The sequence below is a fragment of the Aureobasidium namibiae genome (assembly GCF_000721765.1).
Source record: "Aureobasidium namibiae CBS 147.97 unplaced genomic scaffold scaffold_12, whole genome shotgun sequence".
Taxonomy (NCBI): Eukaryota; Fungi; Ascomycota; class Dothideomycetes; order Dothideales; family Saccotheciaceae; genus Aureobasidium; species Aureobasidium namibiae.
In genome coordinates, this window is record NW_013581197.1 from 483,544 (window position 1) to 502,826 (window position 19,283).

At 50.1% G+C, this 19,283-nt stretch overlaps 8 protein-coding genes across 8 annotated transcripts; 5 read left to right on the forward strand and 3 right to left on the reverse strand.

Annotated features, from left to right (window-relative positions):
• Window positions 1–90: 90 nt before the first annotated feature.
• On the forward strand, window positions 91–1,404 carry M436DRAFT_50708 (acyl-CoA dehydrogenase; the record flags this gene model as incomplete). The annotated part of the gene is made up of 1 exon (XM_013570439.1): window positions 91–1,404. The coding sequence occupies one exon, from the start codon at window positions 91–93 to the stop codon at window positions 1,402–1,404; it is 1,314 nt and encodes a 437-aa protein (XP_013425893.1).
• A 484-nt stretch (window positions 1,405–1,888) lies between these two features.
• On the reverse strand, window positions 1,889–4,034 carry M436DRAFT_65212 (uncharacterized protein; the record flags this gene model as incomplete). The annotated part of the gene is made up of 5 exons (XM_013570484.1): window positions 1,889–2,416; window positions 2,483–2,655; window positions 2,688–3,613; window positions 3,708–3,754; window positions 3,972–4,034. 5 exons carry the CDS (start codon window positions 4,032–4,034, stop codon window positions 1,889–1,891), a joined length of 1,737 nt encoding a protein of 578 aa, XP_013425938.1.
• Window positions 4,035–6,311: 2,277 nt separating this feature from the next.
• M436DRAFT_83333 (uncharacterized protein) lies at window positions 6,312–7,944 on the forward strand (the record flags this gene model as incomplete). The annotated part of the gene is made up of 2 exons (XM_013570574.1): window positions 6,312–6,741; window positions 6,794–7,944. 2 exons carry the CDS (start codon window positions 6,312–6,314, stop codon window positions 7,942–7,944), a joined length of 1,581 nt encoding a protein of 526 aa, XP_013426028.1.
• Window positions 7,945–9,224: 1,280 nt separating this feature from the next.
• On the reverse strand, window positions 9,225–11,684 carry M436DRAFT_50348 (APG9-domain-containing protein; the record flags this gene model as incomplete). Its single annotated transcript, XM_013570370.1, has 2 exons — window positions 9,225–10,496; window positions 10,551–11,684. The coding sequence occupies 2 exons, from the start codon at window positions 11,682–11,684 to the stop codon at window positions 9,225–9,227; spliced, it is 2,406 nt and encodes an 801-aa protein (XP_013425824.1).
• Window positions 11,685–12,304: 620 nt separating this feature from the next.
• On the forward strand, window positions 12,305–14,092 carry M436DRAFT_50291 (phosphoglucomutase-2; the record flags this gene model as incomplete). The annotated part of the gene is made up of 2 exons (XM_013570360.1): window positions 12,305–13,904; window positions 13,959–14,092. The coding sequence occupies 2 exons, from the start codon at window positions 12,305–12,307 to the stop codon at window positions 14,090–14,092; spliced, it is 1,734 nt and encodes a 577-aa protein (XP_013425814.1).
• Window positions 14,093–14,155: 63 nt separating this feature from the next.
• M436DRAFT_74144 (uncharacterized protein) lies at window positions 14,156–15,122 on the reverse strand (the record flags this gene model as incomplete). Its single annotated transcript, XM_013570575.1, has 2 exons — window positions 14,156–14,905; window positions 15,045–15,122. 2 exons carry the CDS (start codon window positions 15,120–15,122, stop codon window positions 14,156–14,158), a joined length of 828 nt encoding a protein of 275 aa, XP_013426029.1.
• Window positions 15,123–15,508: 386 nt separating this feature from the next.
• Window positions 15,509–17,438, forward strand: M436DRAFT_83337 (amidase; the record flags this gene model as incomplete). Its single annotated transcript, XM_013570576.1, has 5 exons — window positions 15,509–15,715; window positions 15,762–16,627; window positions 16,680–16,872; window positions 16,925–17,126; window positions 17,182–17,438. The coding sequence occupies 5 exons, from the start codon at window positions 15,509–15,511 to the stop codon at window positions 17,436–17,438; spliced, it is 1,725 nt and encodes a 574-aa protein (XP_013426030.1).
• Window positions 17,439–17,916: 478 nt separating this feature from the next.
• M436DRAFT_65218 (kinase-like protein) lies at window positions 17,917–18,642 on the forward strand (the record flags this gene model as incomplete). The annotated part of the gene is made up of 1 exon (XM_013570485.1): window positions 17,917–18,642. One exon carries the CDS (start codon window positions 17,917–17,919, stop codon window positions 18,640–18,642), a length of 726 nt encoding a protein of 241 aa, XP_013425939.1.
• Window positions 18,643–19,283: the final 641 nt, after the last annotated feature.

Genomic DNA, 19,283 nt, shown 5'->3' on the forward strand with positions numbered 1-19,283 from the left:
CGGCTTCTTAGTTTTCTAGCCGAGTGCTATATCATTGAGATGTAAGTCGTTCAACTGAACATTGTTCGTGTCTAGATCCCTCGTGTAATCATGTCAAAACACTTGCTTGCCTCCGCTCGTGCTCTTTCGCGACCCTGTTCCCTCACTATACGTCAGTCCAGACCACAAGCAAGATGGCTCTCCATAACAAAGTCTACGCGGATAATGGAGACCTCTGGCTTCTCGGAAGAGCAGTTGGAAGTGCGTGACGCTATCTCCAAGATATGCTCCAACTTCACAGACGACTACTGGCTCGAACACGACCAACAGGAGAAATACCCTCATGAATTGCATGCAGCACTGGCAAAAGATGGCTGGATAGGAATCGCGTTACCCGAATCTCTTGGAGGAGCAGGCCTCGGTATCTCGGAAGCCACTATGATGTTGCAGACAATCTCAGAGTCCGGTGCTGGTATGGCAGGTGCTCAATCGATACATGCGAATGTCTATGCCACCCAACCCGTCGCCAAGTTTGCCACAGAAGAGCAACTCCAGCGAATGCTTCCGAGACTCATTAGCGGAGAGTGGCGAGCCTGTTTCGGCGTTACAGAGCCAAACACTGGTCTGGAAACCCTCAAGCTTCGAACAACTGCTCTCAAAGACGGTGACTTCTACAACGTAACCGGCCAGAAAATATGGATTTCCTCTGCTCAGGTAGCCACAAAGATGATCCTTCTAGCACGTACTACACCAATCGAAGAAGTCACCAAGCCATCAGAAGGTCTCTCACTATTCTTTGTCGACTTTGACAAGACACAGCCAGGTCTGGAGTTGAAGAAGATCCGCAAGATGGGTGGACGAGCAGTCGATGCCAACGAGGTCTTCTTCGACAACTATCGCATCCCAGCCGACTCTCTCATCGGCAAAGAAGGTCAAGGATTCAAAATCGTGCTGCACGGCATGAATGCAGAGCGCTGTCTCCTCGCTGGCGAAGCATTGGGTCTGGGCTATGTAGCCCTACGGAAAGCATCACAATACGCCAAAGAGCGTGTTGTGTTTGGTCGGCCCATTGGCGTGAATCAAGGAATACAGCATCCTCTCGCCCAAGCATACATGCATCTCGAAGCCGCAAAATTGTCAACCTACCATGCAGCACGCCTATACGATGCATCTACAACTGACCCAAGTATAACTCAGCACGCTATCGGTGTCGCTTGCAACACAGCAAAGTATCTAGCTGCTGAAGCAGCGTTCACGGCTTGTGAACGAGCAGTCCTAACTTTGGGTGGCATGGGTTATGCAGCGGAGTATCATGTGGAGAGGTATCTGAGGGAGTGCTTCGTGCCCAGGATTGCACCGGTCAGTAGGGAGATGATCATGAACTACGTGGCGGAAAAGGCTTTGGGGCTACCAAGGAGTTACTAGAACAAAATCCAAGTTCTGATACAAGCAAAGTAATACTGCAAAGCATCTCAATTGTCATCCATTACTCTTCCAGTAAACGGTAAATTGTCCAATCAGTACGCGCTTTGCGATAACCCCCCCCTTTAGTTTTGTCAGAGTTCAAGAATCGCGGGCTCGACCCTCTGAGCGGAGTTTTCTCTCTCTGGTACAAAGGTAGAATACTCTGTCAGCGAGAGGGGGCTTTCCATGGCCGTAAAGCTAGTATGGCCTTTTGCCCTTTGTTTTTGCTAGACATTGAGCTGTTGCCGGTATGGCCAGAGTGTTGCCGAGTCAGGCCTTAATGGTCTGTGGCCTGACATGGAATTGCGGTAGGCTGATCAATGCTTGAGTGGGATCACGATATCAATGTGGGTATGAGGAAAGACTGTCTTGTATTGGAACGAATAGTGGTATCGGAGGTAAGCTATGTACTCTCGAGTCTTGCTCACTCCTGTTTTCGTACCCTTCATGGATAACGCATGAAGTCACTGGCAAAGAATGGGCCTTCGACAATGGTTATCGGTATCTCAGCCACATCTCCTGCTCTCAATCCCTTGCACGGTCTCATTCGGACCAACACATTCTTGACCACTGATCCAGTTTCTGTGGTCGTCTCCATACCAAACTTTTCCAGACGAGACACGCACCTCAGAAGCCTCTCGGCAGAACGCTGTGCTCTGCTAGTGTTAAGCCAATTGAGGCGCATCGAAACGGCGGGCATGTCGACGAGGCCTCTGTAGGTGAACAGCCCTTCGCCTTCCATGTCTGTCACGCTGCCCAGGTATAGGCTCACCAGATTTGGAAACAGAGGCCCTGGAACTGTCTGAGTGGGCCCCATGTGTACAGATCGTGATCGTAGACGAGAGCACAACGCTTCAATAACGGACAGGCTTGGGAGATTGACCTGATCGATGCAACACTCAAGTACGAACTTTTCACGTTCAAGACCAGAGTGGTGAGTTGTGAGAAGCCAGAGACTAGCCGTGCGAACGTGCTGTCGTCCAATTCAAGTAATCTAGGAAGTCCGGCATGTCTACATCGATATGTAATATCGAGGCACTCGAGCGACGTCAGATTGGCAAGAGGCGATAGATGTGTCATGGACAGCACCTCTTGATGCGGGTGTGAAGCTATGGCCAAATGTCTGAGCTGTCTTTGACTCCCGATGTATGAGAACAAACGTGTGGTGACGTCTTGTAGATAGAGCTCGAGCTTTTGAAGGCGACTCGATGTCTGCAGTAGAATAGTAAGCGCACTCGACGCACAGCCCGATTTCATCAATGACTTGAGCTTTCCGAAAGATTGTACTGATGTTGACGACACGGGGATCTGCTGCAGTAGACCAGGACTGAGCCAATCGCCACTTAAGTGTTGCAGAGGATTTGCGTTCAACACATGGGCTAAAACTCTGCCAGTCATGAGCTGTAAAGGCCGTGCCGCTGGGTTGCTGTGGATGCTTAAATGCTGCAACGACTCGCAGTTCATTACGAACATGCGGAATGACTCGGGATCTGGGGAGCCAACGAGATGCAAGTCCAGACGCTCAAGTGTCGGAGCCAGGTTTTTGGTATTGCGTTTGAGCATTATGGTAGCGGCCGAGGCGGCGAACTTGCCGCCTAGGAACAACTCTCGTAAACGGGACAAGAGCTGAACGAATTTTGCAAACTCGTAGTCTTCGACATTGACAAGAAGATCGAACATCTCTAATCTTTCCAGGGCAGGACAACAACTCGCTATCAGACCGAGAGATCGCGAATCCAGCCCACAACCGCGAAAGCTCAGCGTTCGGATGGCCCGCTGTAGATATGGAATGAGGTGAATCGATGCGCGTGGATCGCCGAGACTGCTATGCAGCCGAAGGTCTTGTAATGACGAGAATACAAGTTTGTCGAAAGCACAAGTAATGCTCAGTCTGTTGATCTTGAACTTCTGGATTTTGCTCGCATAGTACTGACGTCTCTGCACAGATTGCAGAGTAACCAACTTTGCGATCCGGCCGAAGGATGGTTCCTCCCAGAGTAGGTCTGCACTCATATGATGCCAAGCCTCGTTGACCTGGACGGTGGAATGTAGTGTTGGTCTGTCAAACTGTTTGAAGATGAGTAGCTGGATCTCCGAGGGCAGCTCTGAGAACTTGGCCATCATGCTTGTCGGCCTCTTGGTTTGAACAGGTACCTTGATCGACAAAAGACTGTAAAGATGAGATTGTTGATAAGATCAGATTATCAATGGTGTAAAGAAGGATTGATGTGAAAGAGTAACATGGAAGGGACTCAATGACTTACTCAGCTTTGCTAGAATTGCACGCTACGCTTCTTGTTCTCCCTGGTTCCTGCAGAAGGAGCGATCAACGCATGTACACAAATCCGACTTTGTTGCAATTTCCTGACACTCAGCTGTCAGATCTTGCTTGCACTTCGCATAAGCATCGTACTCGAGGGAGAGCATCTGATAACTTCAATCACAGACAGGGATTTGCAGTCCGCCTCAAAGAGGGACAGTATCCGTCGAAAGCACTACTATCTCGGCTCTCTCTAACGCTAGCACACCAAGTGGTCAGAATATTCAAGAGAGCTCGATTTGCGTCGCCCAAAGATCACATCTGCATCCATGTTGGAATTATCTTCCGAAGCGAGCATGTATGTAACTAGCACGGTCATGCTAAGAAGCTCGAGCGATCTCTGTATCACGGGAAGTGACGAGGAGAAGTACAAGTGTGTTGTGGCTTGATTAGAAAGAAGGTAGGCAACCTGTGTCTGTCTTGGCAACACCGAACTGGTAGCCTACGACTTTATCGACCGCACAATCTTGGACAGATCTCTCATAGATGCGGCCATCTTCCTGTCATGATGCGCTCGTATCTGTCAACGTCGTCGTCCGACTAGGATCTGCACCTCGAAACGCAATCCAGGTTGACACTCAGGTATTCGCAAGGGTCTGTAGTCGCGTTACACGAAACCCGTCACGCGCAGGAAGCCGGACGGCAGAGACGAATGGCTGGCGTTCCAAATGCTATGGTCTGATTGCAAGGGGAAAGGAGAAAAACGACAGGTTCACGCCCAAACTCGAGCAGACTCGACTGAACGCAGGCTTTGTGGCCTCAATAGAGTGATACACAGAAATTGGTTGGGCGGCTTCATCGTGAAAACTTGCTGCAGACGCGATTGAAGCTCCTTCAATGGATGAACACTCTCGAACCGGAAGAGAAACCGCAGTCTCGAGTAGCGCTGGTGCTGGAGTTCTGCATCAATATAGTTCAATGCTGACTCATGATAGTGTAAGAATTCGCTATACGAGCAAGACACTCAATCGCTGTCTGGCTCACATCGAACGCTTCTCCATCGAAAGTGAGCGTTTCGCGCTAGCATAACACAATGCAGCATTCGTGCCACTGTTATACAGCCTGGATCCGTCGCATGAACTACACGCGGAGAGGGGCTTGACAGGCTTGTAGTACCGCCCCCAGAGGCTCTGAAACGTTCTACACGACACATATCTATCACTCCCAAAGATCCCCGGTTCGTCCGGCATTCCACAGAATTGATCCGAAATCTGGACAATATGAGACAGGCAGGAAAGGTTCAGTCGCACAAGGAGTTCATGTCAAGGCCTCGTCTTTCTCTTGCGATTTCCAGACTTGGTATCGAAAGGCTTACACGGCATAATGTGCCTGTGTCCCATCCATCCCTGCTGCTCATCCGTGTTGTGGTGCATTGGTAAGTTCGAGATTGTTGGTTGATCGCTGCACGACATGTCAAGGTGCAGGAACATGCCTGACCATCCATCATGATCTGCGCCGGAAAGCAATCGCCTTGAGATGCCTTTGAGTTAGATTTGCGGTTTGATCGTCCTCGCTCTCCAATAATTTCGAGCTCTTACAATCCCAATCACAGGTTTGTCAGTGATTTTCTCATTCGAAAGCGGTCACGCCTCGTTACAGAGCTGCGGTTCATTTGTGACTGTTGTCCAAAGAGACCGTGATCTTGATGGAGACGGATGTGGCGTGTGTCTAGGGCATACTATCGGCAGTCTGCATATGCAAGTTCCAAAGGCTCCATGGCAACTTGCAGTCAACCCTGAGGCACTGCCGCAGCAGAAGGCATAAAACTTGTATAGGTAACATTCAGTGCATATAAAGTATATCAAAAAGACCTTTTGCCGCTGCAAGAACGTCTTTGGATATACCATCGCCCTCCTGAACCCACGATCGAACATACCCCTCCAACTTCGAAGGTGCGGCGCTTCTTGAACACAAACAGCCAATGTTCCAACACTGAATCGTTCTTGAACTAGCTTGGCAACCAACCACGCAAACTCGACGGCGCTTTGATCTTCCGTTGATCATTCCGGAAATCATTTCAGGCGATAATCGGTGTACAAACGGAGGTCTCCTCAAAGCAGGAAAAAGAAAGCGACGTTGCCTGGTCAGGCGAAGTCGCTGAGACATACAGCCCACTTGCACGCAATCAACCGACATCCGGCATATGAGGTGCAGGCCGATATGAATGGAACCCGGCTTTCATAGCAACACGCCAGCCAGTCAAGACCAACAAAAGACCGGTGCAGAGAAAGTGCACCATCGGGTCTCCTGCAAGAAAAGGCAGGGGAGGTTCAGGTAAAGAAAGAGATAGGAGAAAGAGGCCCTGGCAATAATGACAGACGTTGCTTGGTCCTCCTGGTCCTTGGAGCCTGTCTTTGATACGTACTGCATGCTTCCCTTAGACTTGCTGAGGTGTCGAGCACTCGCATATACTCACCGCCCATCGCCTCCCTATCTGGATACCCAATTGAGCTACTTGAACCCGGTCCAACACGCTCCGATACCAACCCCAGCCTCGCTCATCTCTACACACCTCGACTCGCTCATGACATCGAAGGTCAACAACACAATGATTAAGATTTCATCCCTCCTCAACGCTCCGCCATCTCCGGGTATCTTGCCTCCATTCTCATCACTGAGTCCGCCTCTCACCCCAGCACCGACCAGCCAGGCATCCTCCGTCACTTCCAGTCCTCCGCCCCAAGTTGCTCGTTCTGGTGGAGTCTTGCCAGGTCTTCGTCAAAAAATGGCCAAGGACGCTCCTGTGTTCAACCGCAACCCAGCCCGAGGCGAAGTCCACTATCCTCCATTCGAGGTCAGTGACAAGTGTGCCATGCTCACGAAGAGAGAGCGCCAAGAGCTGTCCGAGAACCACCGTCGCTTCAACATCTACCCCAATGGTAACGAGGATGGTCTGATCCGCGACTTTGTTCGTCACATACCTTACAATAGCGAGAAAAAGGCGTTCTCCGACAAGACCGGTCGCGAGGCTTTCGAGCGTGAGTAAGACCAAGGCACTTGTGTTACGTTGTGAGTACTGACTCGTCTCAGTGTTTCAGTACACCTTCACCCTACCCAACGAGCCCAACAAGAAGTACACCGTCATGTGGGACTATCAAATTGGTCTTGTGCGAATCACGCCTTTCTTCAAAGCATGCAACTACCCCAAGACACAGCCCAACAAGGTTCTCAGCCTCAATCACGGCCTGCGTGAACTATCCTTCAGCATCACTGGTGGTGCAATCGCAGCTCAGGGCTACTGGATGCCCTACGGATGTGCTCGTGCTGTCTGTGCTACCTTCTGCTGGAACCTTCGCTGGGCGCTTACCCCTATCTTCGGTCCCAGCTTCATCAGAGATTGCCTGCCTCCGAACCACCCTGGGTTTGCAAGATTCACCATCGATCCAGATGTCGTTCGTGCGTGCGCTCGTGAAGCAGAGGGCTGGCGCGCTGATGCCAGTGCTACTCACTACAGCCTTGTGCCGAGCCACCCTACCTCTGCTCCGGCGCTCTCCGTCCCTCGCTCAGTCCCTGTGCCCCTGGCAGAGCCTAAGCGTCTTCGTGCTCGACCTGTGCGCCCTCGTGTCGATACCACCGCTCACCTCGAAAGCCCTTTCCACAGTGATGATGAAAGCGCCGCCATCGTCACCGGGTCGTTCGCCACACGCCGTACCATTCCTGACTCGCCTTCGGTGTCACCCAAGACTCTTGTCTCTCCCAAAGTCCACTGGACTAGCATCAACGACTCTCAAGACAACAAGGAAGGTACACCCACCCCTTGTGTCAGCCACGAGGAGACCTCCAAGTTGCCATCAGATATGCAAAACCTCCTTGTCACGCCCGTCTCCACCACTGGATTCACTCTTCTATCTCAAGCATCTGTTGCTCGTAAGCGTCGTCGCTCAACCAGATCCGAGGCCATGTCTTCATCGCCTAATACTTCACCCACCGCATCCCCTGCCACCAATTCTGGTTCCGATGGCGAAGACCCCGAGTACGTAGCCTCGGCCAGCGAGGAAGAGGAAGACGAGAGCGAGGGCGAAGGGTCGAGCAGCCAGACCAGAACAAGCAAGAAGAGAAAGATCAACGTGCCTGGAATCGGCAGCTTCCAAGCCCGAGAGGTCAATGCCGCCAAGATGCTTCTTGCCTTACACCAGGATGACGCTTCTATCGGTACTGACGGTGTCGCTGCTTCCTCCTGATCGTCTTGGCTGATAAGCTGTCATCAAGATAGCATTCCTGGCTTTTCTGCCTCCAGGCCTGGTGATGGAAGGCACGATGCAAAACTTTCATTCTTTCACGACCATTTTTTACGGCCCCTATTTCCTGTTTCCTTTGATGCTTCTTTCAGTATGGCTTATGACTCCAGTATAATGTTATCACGATCCACCTCAATCACTGCAATTGGTGATAGATGGCAACGACTTTTATGTATTGATACCCCCCTCTTTCACTAGCTGAATAAAAGAAGTCTTTGTTTCCAAGCATGTCTACAACTAGAAATGTGCTCTTCGTTTGGCTGGAAAGTGTAGATAAACGTAAACTCTTCCCATGATGTTGGATGATCCGTGTTTTGAAGAGAGGGCAAGTGAGGAGGATGTTCTTGTGATTGCTCTGCGTTGCAACGGTATCACATGAATTAGACGCGAGTCACGAAAGTAATGGCATGTATGGCAGAACCAACGGATTGCAAGCATTGTTGTCTATCTCCACGGAATTTCTTAGCTAGTCAACATGAGCATAGCGAGCACGAGACAACCCTCGAGCAAAAGACAGAAAGGCAAAACAGCAGTAACCTACGAAAGCGAATGACCAATCATCCGCCAATCATCTGCCATCTTTACAAAACACCAACGAAGGTTTACTCCCAGACACCAGCTAAACCAACCCTGATCGATATATATCCACAAGTTCCCGCACCTTTTATTCAACACCATCGCTTTATCAGCAAGCGGAGGTAGTCTAGCAGATGGCATCGCCACTGCTTCCGTAGGTCATGGGTTCGACCTCCTGCGGTGCCACGACATTAGAGCCTTTGAGGCTTCTCACGCACAAAAATGAAACCAATCGATTTGGTGGCTTTCCCGTCCCAGAGGGACGGTTTGTTTTGCTTATGCCGTGGAAGGCGGGTATATGTTTTGCTATGGGTTGATGCTTGTCGTGTATGATGTGATATCCTGCTGTTGGACGTTGACCTCCTCGTTATGGGTCTTCGTCTGGAAACATGCGGAAGACTGCTGTAGAGTGAAGAGTGCTCCAAAAATATGTGGTTCAAGAGATTCTGTTGTTAGTGACAGTGATCATTGAAACGGCATCGCGAATATTGAAGCACTGTGGCTTGTCGTTGATTCATTTCTCATCTACTAGTCCTAACGCTAGCATTCTCCAATGCAGATCTCATCAAAACGCCAACCGTCATGAGAGAGATGTATTGCCCATTCTAAGTTTCCTGTGAAGCGCCGTAATGAAGATCAATTCGCCATTAACCGAGTTTCGGTCCCTTGCCGCCAGCATGGGCTTTGGAGTATTCAACCAGAAGTCCCAGGACTCCATTGTTTGGACGGCGCTCGTTAGCCACTTCTGACTCTTCCATATCTGCTCTTTCGCCAAACTCCTTCCACGAAGTGGTTAGTTCGTTATCTTGCTCGATGAGTCTGCTAGTCGTCAAGGCGTCCAGACCTGCCATTTGATCCTCTTCGCCCTCATCAGGACTGAGGTACGCAGGCGCGCTTGCGCCTTTACCACCTCTACGCAGCTGTGTCAACCGCTTTCCATCCAGGCGTCTACTTCCTGCCGGGGCAGAATGTTGTCGGGGGACATCCAGCAACAAAGACTGATGTGGTGAAGGTTGATGTGATGGTGGTTCTCTTGCACTTCTGCTCTTGCCAGCGGCAGTCTGGTGCGTTGGAGCGTCTAATGGTGGAAAGGCAGGTGGAAGTTGAATTCCATGGTTACGGTTCTGACGGAAAGCCTGCTGTCTGTCATACTTGCTGAGTCGCTCCATAAAGTAGTATTGAGACATGGCCATCTTGTCATCCTTGGTCCCGAAGTAGTCCTCGCGCAGTCCGTCAACGTCTTTAGTCACATCATCCTCGACGTTCTTGCTTTTTCTGAATTCGAATACAGCAAATGTACACAAGTGACCAAGACCGTCAACTTGAACCGTAGAATTGCGGAAGAAGTCAATGATCATTTCGCTTCGCTTCCCAGAGTTTCTCCATAGGATGAAAGGCGCGATCAGGACACTCAGGATCTCCTCGAGGAAGATCATGACTTTCATCTGATACAGTGCAGAGAACTCCACGCGAACGTCGTCGCTGTGCAGTTGGTTCTTCCATCGAGCTGGACAGTAGTGTATGGCGCTGATCACGTTCTTGAGATGGAAGATGGGCTCGTGTACTTTGCTCTCGTCAGGGATGGCGCTACGTGCTCCTGTAGCCACTGCCAGGAGTATTGAGACGTAGAAGAAAGCGGTACGACCAGGCGTAATCTCGAACCCGAGGAAGAGCTCTGAATCCCATAAGGTTGCGATAGTCAAGAGGCCTGCTAAGGTGCCACTGACGAGGCTGACAAATTGTAAAAACTGGTGCGTCTTGTCTCGAGGGAACTGGTCGAGATAAGCTGCTGCCATGGGATGCGCCTGTTTGATACGATGACGGAAATCATGATCAAGCTCGTTGAACTCTCGGAACTTCCACTCGGCCAGGGGTGTAAAGGTACGAGCCCCAATAGCTGAAGGGCTAGCGCGGAATTCCTGGAATGTGTTAGTCCCGATACACCAAGATCATGAAAGAACTGTTCGACTTACAGCATAGTATCGTGAGAAATAGTAGATACAGTGCAGTGTAATAGTGAAAGGAGCCATTAGGATGCTCATGATGGCGAGGAACCGGAGACGCTGGCGAAGAGCCTGGACCAGACGATGTCTGTCTCTCCTTTGTAGACACAACGGATTGACTTGACCTTGACTGTCGAAGATGAAATCTGAGAAGCAATAGTTGAGGTGGTCTTCCAGACTCCTCGAGTAGTACTGGCGATTGCCAAGGATAGGTATTGAGAGGGTCAAGTCGATGATCTCTTTGTTAAAGAGGGCAATACTGTAGTTGTCGCGACGCATCAGACGGTTAGCAATATCATGTGCATCCATCTTCTGCTTTGACTGCTTCCCTGCAGCCTTCACGTACTTGGGCACGTTGTCGGCAGTTTCTGGATTGAGATCGCGAAGCTTCATGAGTCCCTGAACAACTCTCTCCCATGACACGGCCTGGATGTCAGTGTCGGGAATGCCGAGCAAGTGTTGGTAGAACATCTCCATGCTGCGAAGTCTGGGAAAGTCGGTGACGTACTTAAACAACGTCCATATCCACCAGAAACAAAAGACCCATAGAGCCAGACTCTTTGTCCACGTGGACTTCTTCATGCACTGAGGTATCAAGACTTCCGAGGTGCCTTTACTGGTAGGGACCTTCGTATAATCGACACAAGTTGACAGGAACATGGAGAGGCTGAAGAGAAAAGCGGCTGTGGCCAGATGGATGATACGCGATAACAATATAGACCACACACCGTGGCCGGTGAAGTATGTATAGACTTGGAGAAGGAAGGCGTCCAAGTTCTGTACGTTGGTCCAAAGCCACATAGCTTGCTCCCTGAGAACAACATCTTGGTTGACTGCATGCGAGACAGCAGGACGGGGCCGACTCTCAGGGTGTAGTTGTTGCCTTTCTTGAGTCTTTCTCCATTGCGACTCGGTGTGATGTGTCGGGGGTGGTGCGAAGGTGCTCTGATCGGTCTTGGGTTCCACGAGCAGCGAATTCGGAATGTCTTCGTCGCCGTGTGGTCGAGATGATGAAGGCTGGTACTGATCCAGCTCGAGATCGGACTCGGCTTCGGCCTGTGCCTCAGCTAGTAGGGCGTCGAGACCGTCGTCGGAATCTCTCATGGCTCGTTCAGCTCGGTCGGGCGTGCGGTCATCGTGTCCATAAGTGCCATCGTCAGCCGAGGGGAGGAAACGAGACAAGATGCGTGAGGCCATCATCTTGTTCGTCGTCTGAGCCCGTGTAGGTGCATGGAGGAATGTGTCTGTCCCAGCTCGAGTGTGTCAAGTTGAGTGAGTTGGTTACTCCCGTGCCTGCGCTGGTCACCCGAGTGTTGATTCGACACTCTCCACATTCTTGGCGCGTCGGCCCGAGCCTCAATCTTGCAGTTCTAGCCTCCAACGACGGTCGGCCGGTACCACAACTTTAGTTATATGCGCGTATAAAGTTATGCATTATTAGTATAAGTGTAATAATAAATTATAATCTTATAAGCTTCTCTTATTTCGTATGCATAGATATAATCAAACTATGTTAGCAACATCTATGTAATCATCTATATATAAGTGTTAACAAGCAAAGTACGAAGCAAATTAGTAAATTAGCAAAGATTAGAATACACGAAACGTCAAAGATCAGAATAGTTGCGGAGTTGTGGTATCGGCCGACGCTCCCAACCTTATTTACTCTGACATGTGATACACTTGTCGTGTTCCACTCCTCTAACAACCAACCACACCACAACATGAACTCATCGTTGCAGACGCTCGTCGATGAGTGGCTGCGTCTCGATCAAGATGCTTCCACCCGATCAGAAATCGAGAAACTCGTTGCTGAGAACAACACCACAGAACTCCAACTACGACTCGGGAAGCGCATTGCTTTCGGAACAGCAGGACTACGTGGAAGAATGGAAGCAGGTTTCTCTCGCATGAACTCTCTCACGGTCATTCAAGCTTCTCAGGGACTGGCTGAGTACCTGCTGAAAGCGAACCCCGACACCAAAACTAAGGGTGTGGTCATTGGTAGAGATGCTCGACACAACTCTGATAAGTTCGCCAAATTGGTCGCTGCCGTTTTCGTAGCAAAGGCTATACCCGTCAAATGGCTAGGCCAAGTACACACTCCGCTTGTACCTTACACCGTCGGTCACCTTGGCGCAGCTGCTGGTATCATGATAACTGCTTCACACAATCCGGCTGCCGACAATGGTTACAAAGTATACTGGGGCAACGGATGCCAAATCATCCCTCCACACGATGCTGGAATTGCTGCATCGATCGATGCAAACTTGGAGCCAATTACTTGGGACGTGGATGTTCTCGAGCAGGAGAGTGCTCTAGTAATCCATGCACTACAACAAGTCGAGGAAGGTTACATGGCCACAGTTTCCAGGGTCGCATCAGTCTTGGACTCTGAGGCCTCTCTCCCCTTTGTCTATACACCTATGCATGGAGTCGGGTTACCATTCTTTACTTCGGTGATGAAACAACTTGGTTTGGAGAGCAAAATGCATATTGTCAAGGAGCAGGCCCACCCAGACCCTGATTTCCCTACTGTTCGCTTTCCTAATCCTGAGGAAAAGGGAGCTCTGGATCTTGCCAAACAAGTTGCCGACCAAAATGGGGTGAAGCTGATCCTAGCTAATGATCCTGACGCCGACCGGTTCGCAGCCGCGGAAAAAGTCGATGGTGAGTGGAGGCAGTTGACTGGCAACCAGATGGGTGTCCTACTTGCCTCGCATGTGCTAGACACGTATCAATCGGAACAGAGCAGCAAAGGTCTAGCAATGCTCTCATCGACCGTCTCTTCGAAGATGCTGGCAGCCATGGCTGCAGCTAGCAGCAGTTTCCACTGGGAGGAAACATTGACAGGATTCAAATGGCTAGGAAACAGATCTCGTGATTTGCAGAGCCAAGGCTACGATGCACTGTTCGCCTATGAAGAAGCCATTGGGTACATGTTCAGCGAGGTGGTTTTCGACAAGGACGGCGTCGCCGCAGCCGCTGTCTTTCTGGCAGCCTGCGACCGCTGGAACAAGGAAGGCCTTTCTCCTTGGACCAAGTACAACGAGCTCTGCAAGAAGTATGGTTACTTCGAAGATGCCAATATCTATGTCATCTCACCATCTTCGGACATCACCAACGCCGTCTTTGAGCAAATACGACAGACAAAACCTACAAAGGTTGGAAGTCGTAGTATCCTTCGATGGCGCGACCTGACCATTGGTTATGATTCTGCAACACCCGACAACAAACCAACTCTGCCAGTTGACAAGAGCTCTCAGATGATCAGTTGTGAGCTCGATGACAACGTGCACTTTACGGTCCGAGGATCGGGAACTGGTAAGTTTGAGTACGCCTTGTGGCAATGTAGGACATACGCTAACAACTTCCAAGAACCCAAGATCAAGTTTTACATCGAAGGTAGTGCAAGCACATCACGAGAAGCAAAGTCATCGGCCCAGGAAGTACTTGAGGATTTGATGAGCGAGTGGTTCAAGCCTGAGGTAAATGGGTTGAAGAGAGAGTAAATACATTCTGATTAGAGTGCTGCAATAGAGCACGATATACTGTACAATGCATGGCCTTCTTATTCAGGGCTCGTCGGTGTATCCATCCTCAATAGCATCTTCGTGGCGGCGCTTGTGATCCTCCAGATCTGCTGCCCAAAGAGCACTTCCTGCAGCAGTCGTGATTAAAAAGAACATGCTGAGCACAGGAACAAGTTGCAGAACAAGTGCAACAGTACCAAACCACATGTACTGGAATCTCATCGACTTGTTGCGGATGAAGATCTTGCGCTGGTCCTTGTTCATGCCCTTCAGGTTATGGTAACGGCGTTGCAACAGAGGTCCAGCACGGTATCCAGTCAGAATCAAGAAGAGAGGTACTCCGATGAAAGGTATAAAGTTGAGCGGTAGAAGAACCACAAACTCAAACAGCTGGCGGAAAGAGAAGGGCGCGAACACCGCACCCTTGTCGCGAGGACCAAGTGCTTTGAGAGGTGTTTCGGGCTCTTCGGTATCCACTGTTCGCTTTGCCTTTACGAGTTCTGCATGGCCTCGGGCTACCATGACAGTATCGAAGACGTCGACTTGAGTGTGGTCGACAAGGAAAGCTTCGAAAAGAAGAGCAATGATGAGATTTCCTTCAGTGAGAACCAAGAATGTGCCGTTTACCCAGGCTGAGCCTCCCTTGTGAAAAAGCTTCAGGAGGGCGACTTGGGGCAGGTAGGCTGTCAAGAACAATATGACCAGGATGAAGATTGACAGGACGATCAGAGGCAGCATCTTGGCTCCTAGCAGCGGCCACATGTATCTGTGTTTCAAGAAGAACCAGACACCCTATTGAAGACGAAGATATCAGCTTTTGATTCTTCAACACTCGTGATGTTTCTCTCCCATACGTCACCACTATATGCGATTCCAGTCACGAAATGGCTGTTGTGTATTTGAAGGAGAAGCAGGAAACGGCACGACTTACCAATATAGGGTAGAGGAAGCTGGTAGTGAAGTTAGCTCTCGCCCAACGGTGGAACGGCGTATCTGCTGTATTAGCCATGGCTGATGTCTCTGAACAGATTTGGTTGTCAAGAAGGAAGTCATGAAATGGAATCTGGATGCCTTCAGCCTGCCACGCCTGTTTCCACGCGGTGGCCCGTGCGCAACGACGTGAAAAATGTTGCTTGGTTATTTTCTTGTCAGCCTCACCAACTAACTATTTTCTCGTGTTCAGAAGTATATCTAGATCAAAATCTTGAATACCGTGTACCTCTAGTCTCGTGAGTAAGTTGCAGTACAGAAGTGGTGGGCGATGATATTCGCGTTCATCCTTCATCTCCACGCTTCCGGCTGAAGTCCGTCGCTTTTGTTTCACCATCTCAACGACAGAGTTGAGGAGCTCAATCTACCTTCCATACCTTCAACCAAGCAGCTACAATCGTCAAGATGGGGTCAGATTGGGACGACATTTACTTCATGGTATCGGACAAAAGACGACCAGATCAAGAAGGCGTCCCAGACGTGTTCCATGTACCTCAATGCGATAGCAACGATGTCTACGAGTTGAGTGCAGATGAACTTCAGCATCTGTTATCAACCAAAGCCATGACCTCGGTATCGCTCGTTAAACACTGTCTGGAAAGAATTAGAAGGGTAGGTTTACTATATGATGGCTGTACTCACCACTGAGCATTGTTAGGTCAATCCATACCTAGAATGTGTGATCGAGACAAACCCAGATGCTCTCGATATCGCCCAACAACTCGACGATGAGCGATTAAAAGGCAAGACCAGAGGACCACTGCACGGCATTCCTGTCCTGGTCAAAGACAACATGGCTACTAAGGACAAAATGCAAACAACTGGCGGTTCCTGGGCACTCCTCGGTGCTATCGTTCCGGAAGATGCGCATATCGTGCATCTACTCCGCAAAGCAGGTGCAATCATTTTAGGACACTCAAACCTGGACGAATGGGCTGGTATGCGCTCAAAGATATATTCCAACGGCTACTCTGCACGCGGCGGTCAGACCAGAAATCCATATATGCTCAGTCGGAGTCCCCAAGGGTCGAGCTCTGGCTCTGCTGTGTCTGTGTCTAGCAATATCGTCCCGCTTGCCTTTGGTACAGAGACAGATACTTCTGTCATCTGGCCGGCTATGGTCAGCGGTATTGTAGGCATCAAGCCTACTGTTGGTCTGACGTCTCGCAGTGGCGTGATTCCTATCTCGGAGACGCAAGACTCAATCGGAACATATGGCAGATGTGTGTCTGATGCAGCTCGTGCTCTCGACGCGATAGCTGGGCCCGATCCGGAAGACAAGCACTCGGTAGTCCCCGAGAGACGACAGCCAAAGAGCTACGTCGACAGCTTGACTTCGAGAAAGGCACTATATGGTGCGAGATTTGGTCTTCCCATGAGACGATTCTGGGAACTGGTGCCAAAGCAGCAAAGAAAAGTGGCAGAGAAAGTTCTAGAGCTTATCAAAGATGCTGGAGCACAAATCATACCTGTCGAGATGCCCTGCGCAGAAGAACGTATCGCACCTGACGGCGGATGGGATTGGTAAGCAGTATTGCAAGCCTCACACGAAACACAACTTGCTGATAGTGTGCAGGGAGCACGGTAAAGAAGAAGTGTCAGAGTTCACTATCAACAAGGTGGAATGCTACTACCTGATGAACGAGTATCTCAGTAAACTCAAAAACACGAATATCAAGACAGTCGAAGATGTCGTCCGCTTCAACGACGAGAATGCAGGATCTCAAGGAGCCAAACCTGGCGATCATCCGGCCTTCCCCTCAGGTCAAGTAAGAAGACACATCATCTTGTTCAAGAATATCCTCACTGACACTATATCAGGACAATTTCCGCGAAGTGGTCGAAGCAAAAGGCATCAAGTCGCCAGCTTACTACTCCGCTTTCGCCCACATGCGCAAGCAGTGCCGCGAGAACGGTATAGACGCAGCCCTCCATCCAATTGTAAACGGCAGAAAGATCTCTCTCGATGCCCTCCTCTTCTGCGATGTTCGTGGCTCAGGTCAACAAATTGCTGCTCAAGCTTGTGCGTATTCTTCCGACCATCTGGAGCTAGCATATTTTACTAACGAGCATCAAAGCATACCCCGTAATGACCATCCCCATCGGTCTCGATCCTGATGGCATGCCCATAGGCTTGAACCTTCAGCACACCGCTTGGGAGGAGGCAACACTGGTACGATGGGCGTCTGCGATAGAAGATCTGCTTCGTGCAGAAGTTGGACCTAGGAACCCTCCTCGCTACCAAGATCATCTGGCCAAAAACATTCCTGTGGAGAATGAGTATAGATACCCAGGCGCACCACCTAGATTTGGAGATAGACCGCCACCCTCCTGATTCAGTCATGACTCTGCTTGATGTTGATGGTAGTGCTGGAAAAGCAGTAAATCACTGTGTTGATATGGTAGCCCCATCATCAGTTCGGGAGATGGGCATTGTTCAGGGACATTTTCTATCTTTCTCGCCATGCACCCGGAAATTGCTCTAGGATTGTGGTCAGACATGGGGCACATGTCCCCAACGCCACTATCTTGCAGCTACGATGGCAGGCACGATGCACGTACCTGATAGATGGCTTCGACCGCGCGTTGTCAACCATGACAATTACATTGACATTTTCAATCAAATCATCTGTTGCTCGTTGCCATCCATCACCGCGCCGCCAACGATAGAATGCTGCACGTCGCGGAGGATTTCACGATCCCGTGACTCCCGTCTATGCCTCGTTAAGGCACGTCTCCTCACTACATAATCCCGCCTGTGGTGCCGTTTTTTGATCTTGCTGTTTTACGATCAATCCGTCCGGATTTTCATAATGGTCACCAACCAAGAACTGAATGACAACAAAGAGGCAGAGTGCATGTACATCACCGTTGAGCGAAAGTATTTCCATGTAAACGGCACTTTCATCAAAAGGAGCTTGCGCCCTCGAGAATGGCAAGAAAATCCATGGACTGGTGAGACGTACGAACCTCGTCTTATCCAGGCAAGGTTGCTCAATGAAGCGTCCGCACTCGAATTTATTGCACACAATACCACAATTCCCGTTCCAAAGCTATACGCCTGCTTCAAAGACGATGAGGCTGTCTATCTGATAACAGAGTACATCGAGGGCAGAGGCATGGATGAACTAGAAGACGAGGAAAAGTTGATCGTCGGGGAAGAACTCGAAAGCTTTGTGCAGCAGCTTCACGGACTGAAATCAAAAAACATTGGAGGACCTTCGGGACTCATCATACCCCCTTACCGCGTCCAGCAGGAGTCTAAGATCGACACCTGGAAAGTCAAGCCAGCAAAGACCGCTGGGTACGTCTTTTGCCACAACGACCTCGCACAACAAAATGTCATTGTTTGTCATGATTCTCTCAAGGTCCGTGCCATCATCGATTGGGAGTATGCTGGATACTGGCCTGAAGAATTCGAGGGTCGCTTCTACCAAAGATCTGGACCATCTGTCGCACTCGAAAACGAGGAGGATGATGCCAAACGCCTTCTGCATTTCCTGAAGAGCATCTCAGTGCAGACAGAGAGTACTCTCTAGCTGTAGTATCGCCCATGTTGCTGGATATCAAAGTGTAGAAGATGGTGTTGGGAGAAAGTCTTGTACTGATGTGGTGTCTTGTGCAAGAGGTTTGTGCGATGAAAGCATACAGATCACCGAGGTGCAATGCGACAATTCATATCGCAGTATGGGAAAGTCTGGTGTGGTAATCCTAGGCAGCATAGCATCACCCAAACAGTCAATCACAAGCTGATTCGACTGCGTCTACCTTGAACCAACACTGATGACCTGGCGCGAAGGGGTCAGATCACTCACGGCGCCTGTTCGACTCCTGTTCGACCCCAAACGAGCAACAGTGCAGAAGGCGTCCAGCCTCATCCACGCATATACTTTGATTTGGCGCGCTGGCAGACGCGCTGCGTACACAAATGAACATGTCCATTCGCGATCGGCAATCATGAACCTATGGTTGTTCTTCGATGTCAAGCCACCAGCATGTCTCTCTTGCGGCACGGTGTTACGGCGGCACAGTCTCTGAGCTAGTGCAACGAGAGGTGAAGAAATTCACAATCATCAGAAAGTGATACATCAGGGTGGAAGAGCTGGCGCCAATGTCTGTTTACTGTGCCGCGATAGCGAATCAGCCTTCTAAAATTTTCGATTTGGCGACCGGGCCAGAT